The sequence below is a fragment of the Trifolium pratense genome, linkage group LG2 (genome assembly GCF_020283565.1).
Source record: "Trifolium pratense cultivar HEN17-A07 linkage group LG2, ARS_RC_1.1, whole genome shotgun sequence".
In the NCBI taxonomy this organism is placed as follows: domain Eukaryota; kingdom Viridiplantae; phylum Streptophyta; class Magnoliopsida; order Fabales; family Fabaceae; genus Trifolium; species Trifolium pratense.
Genome location: NC_060060.1, coordinates 57,425,579 through 57,429,826, shown reverse-complemented (window position 1 = coordinate 57,429,826; position 4,248 = coordinate 57,425,579). Strand labels below are relative to the sequence as shown.

Here is a 4,248-nt window from a genome sequence, read left to right as displayed (position 1 = left end):
GTAAACAATTTTAATTTTACAATTGAATTGGTTTTCCACAAAATTTTTAAAAATAGGAAAAATGGTTGACACATCTGATTTTAATTTTAAAGGATACAACCACACATATTTGGAAAAATGATCAATAAAAATAACATAATATTTGAAGTTATCAATGGAAATAAAGCGAGAAGGTCCCCAAACATCTGAATAAATAACTTCTAATGGACTAGAACTAGAGATAGTAGATTTATGAAATGGCAATTTGTGACTTTTATTGGCCATACAATTGTTGTGAATTCGATTAAATCACACCAATAACTTTGATGTGTGGAGCAAATACGATTAAAGCAACCAAACAATGGGAACAACAATAACAATCACAAGGAAAGATAAAATGGCGATAAATAAAGAACACAATAGAATTGTTTACCCAGTTCGGTCAAAGTGACCTAATCTGGGGGAGAGAGTAACTCTCCATTCCACTATCAAACGAAGTACTTGATTACAATGAAATCCTCCAAAAGAGTTACAAGAATTAGCCTTGTTCCTAATTCTACCCCTTGCCCGAATTTCTTCCCGTGACCAAGAAATTCAATATGAAAGTGTTTCCCAAGGTGATGGATCAATCCCAACTCTAGTGTTTGCCCAAGAGAAGTTCTCTTATAAACCCTAGTCTTTTGTTGGCTTTAGAAATCCTAAACTCCCCTTGCAAACAATAGAAAACGTGACACATATATATATATAACTACACGCTTTTCTGCCCAGGGCGCCAACATTTCCGCCTAGGGCGCCAGCTTTCCGCCTAGGCGCCACCATTTTCGCCTAAGGCGCCAAAACAGAAACTCAGCTCCGTTTTGACAGAGCTTGCGCCTGGGGCGAAAATCCTTCTGCCTGTGGCACCAAACCAGTAACTTTTTATGTCTTGCTCGTTTTCAAAGCAATTTCCAACAACAATAATTGCAGTTATTGAAAGGAACTTTGACAGAGATATTATTTGATTTAAGAATGTGATAAAAAATTCTTGATGATGGATAACCAAGTCGATTGTGCCAACACAGAGACTGGGAGGTGGAAGTGGTAGAGTAGGCACGCGGAGATGTGGATGTTGGTAGTTTGTAGACATTTGAATCATTCAGACCTTTAATCATTCAGACCTTGATGTAGATGTGAATGTGATAAATAATTGCAGTTATTGAAAGGAACGTTTTTTTTTTTAAAAAAAAAGATTTAATAAAAATAAATCTTTTTTTTTTAAGATTACCCCCCTCACCTGCCCTCCCCTCTATCTACCTCGAACCAATCAGACCGTAAGCAAATCCTACTAAGGAATGCCAGCCATAACGGGGTATATACCGTAGTATCCACAAGTGAGATTTGTACTTGATATGTTGAACTTTCATAGTTAATTAAACTAGCAGCTCAAGTGTAAATAATAATATGTGAACATGATTTTATGATTTAAAATGATACTGAAAAATAATTTTTAGATCTTAATATAGGATAGTAATCTATTGAACGTGCTTAATTGTAAAAAAAGTTTTATTTTAATAATAATGGTCACTACAACATATTTGCTTTTCGACAACAGTTCAAAAGTGTAGCCTAAACCATGAAAACTGTAACCAAAAGGTATAGGGAACAGTTTCCACCTGTTTTATAAACGAGCGTTACCTATTGTTTTAGGTGACAGTTTTCACGCTTTCTAGCCACACTTTCTAAAACTGTCGCCTGAGCTATCGAGAATAGGGAACAGTTTTTTAACAAACTTTAGGCAACAATTGTTACTTGTTGCCATCATTATTTACAATTTGTGATTGTCGCCTAAAGCTTAAGCAAAGGGAACGGTTCTCAATTGTTTCCTTATTCGAATAGGCAACAGTTTTTTATTGTAGCAGTTGCTGTAGGCATAATCTCATTAAACATGAATAAATGACACCCGACAAATGTTGCGTATACCTTAGGCATTTTTTTTTTGGTTGAATATCCATTAATTAATACATACACACACAATCCACTGCAATTTCAAATCAACTATTTTTTTTTTTATAAGATTCAAATCAACTCTTTGATTACCCAAAGATATATAATGGTGCCAAATCAAAAATGAATAGATAAATATAACGTGTTTACAAAATATAGTTCAAACACCAAGTCAATACAAAATGGTAGACAAAATATCTAACGTAGTTTGATGTAGTTTAATACTTATAAAATTTCATGAGTTAGAGTTATTGGTATCAAAATAGATCAGAAATTAAAAACCATTATCGTGTCTTGTTCTGGTTATCCCCTGTTTTGTCATGCACACCAAAGAAAAATAGATATATACACCTTAGGTTAACAAAGTCAATATAAAGTTTTTTTTCAAAATCAATGGACTGTGTTCAAATCACTTAAGCAAAAAAACGAACAAAAAATTAAAAGTCGTGATAAATAACATTTGGGAGATTAAAATTTATTACAATAATTTTTATTATAGAAGTAAAAAACAAAATTGTATAAATGGATGTTTCTTGTTTTTGGGTTATCATGATATTCATACAAAGTTTCCACTGCCGAGGAACCTATGGAACACACAAGGTGGGTTCTCCCCTCCCACTTTGACCAATTTGTTGTTGGTAAATGAATGTTTGTTAAAATATACTCACTCCGTTCTAAAATGTAAGTCACTTTGGGCAAATTACACAAATTAAGAAATGTAATTAATGTTGTATGGAAAAGAGAAATTATGAGTTAGTTTACAAAATTATCCTTCATTAATAATATAGGAAAGATAAATTGAAGAATTGAAAGAATAGAGAGTAATAAATAGTTAAGGGTATAATAGGAAAACTAACATTAAATGTTTCATTGGTAATGTAAAGTGACTTATAATTTGGTACAAATTTTTTTCTCAAAGTGACTTACAATTTGGGACGGAGGGAGTAGATATTTAGAACCATGACTCCCATGGTATATGATTATTAATAGAAAGCTAAGTGATCATCATGAAACAAAATATGAATAAATGAACCTCCGGGTTATGCTGGTGAGATTTAAAATAGCAGTTATATTATAATGACTCATAGGCCAATTGTATTGGTCATAACCTTGGCATTAATTAGTAGACTACTACCCATAGAAAAATATTGTACTATAGCCTCTATAAATTGACACTCTTCAAGTACCATAAGCTCCATCCATCGATCATAAATTAAACCAAACTTTCAAATAATTAAAGCATACCAAAACAATGAAAATCACATTGCTAATATTTGTCATTTTTTTTGCCTTCTTAAGCACACAACCACTTCTTGGAGCAGCCGATGCTTCAAATGAACAAGTGGTTGACACATTAGGCAAGAAACTCCAAGCTGATACTAATTACTATATTCTTCCGGTTATACCTATTTCGAGAGGTGGTGCAAGTCTTGGCCTTGCAAGCATTGGACAAAGATATCCTCTTGATGTTGTTGTCGTTAATAGATATCAAGGCTTGCCACTTTCTTTTACACCTGTTAACCCAAAAAAAGGTGTTATTCGTGTCTCCACTGATTTAAACATCAAGTTCTCATCTCGTCGTTCTATTCCAGATCGTTCCACTGTGTGGAAGCTTGATCGTTTTGATTTTTCTAAGCGACAATGGTTTGTGACTACTGGCGGTGTTGTAGGAAATCCAGGTCGGGAAACTATAAATAATTGTTTCAAGATTGAGAAATATGGCGATGCTTATAAATTGGTGTTTTGTCCTAGCGTGGTGCAATCTTTCAAGCATTTGTGTAAGGATGTTGGTGTGTTTGTGGATGAAAAGGGAAATAAACGTTTGGCTCTAAGTGATGTTCCCCTCAAAGTTAAATTTCAACAAGCTTGATCTATAAAGCTTCTCTTAATTGTATGCATAAAAATATATAAATATATGTATTTTCTTTTCAATAATGTTTATTGGGATCCTCAAAGTATGTATGGTTTCCTTGTTACAAATGAAATAAATAAAATCTATTAAAGTATATCATAATCTATTAATGTCTATCATCTGATAGTAACTTTTTAAATTACATATATATATAGATTGCAGTGTGATCTACACACATGTTGAAATACAAATGCTTCAAATCACAAACACAACAATCCACAAACGATGATTTTAAATTGTGGTTGTCGTCACGGATGTGGTAACTGTTGTGGTTGATGTGATAGTGGTCATTGTGGTTGCTGTAATCTGCATTGCGATTGTCAGTGGCGGATCCAGGACCCTGGACCGGGGGGTGCAAACGGTTTAACTTAATA

The 4,248-nt window shown here is 33.4% G+C and overlaps 1 protein-coding gene across 1 annotated transcript; it reads left to right on the top strand.

The window, feature by feature from the left end:
* The first annotated feature begins 3,144 nt into the window (after positions 1-3,144).
* On the top strand, positions 3,145-3,847 carry LOC123909498 (miraculin-like). Its single transcript, XM_045960340.1, has one exon. The coding sequence runs from the start codon at positions 3,215-3,217 to the stop codon at positions 3,830-3,832; it is 618 nt and encodes a 205-aa protein (XP_045816296.1). The 5' UTR covers positions 3,145-3,214; the 3' UTR covers positions 3,833-3,847.
* The last annotated feature ends 401 nt before the right edge of the window (positions 3,848-4,248 follow it).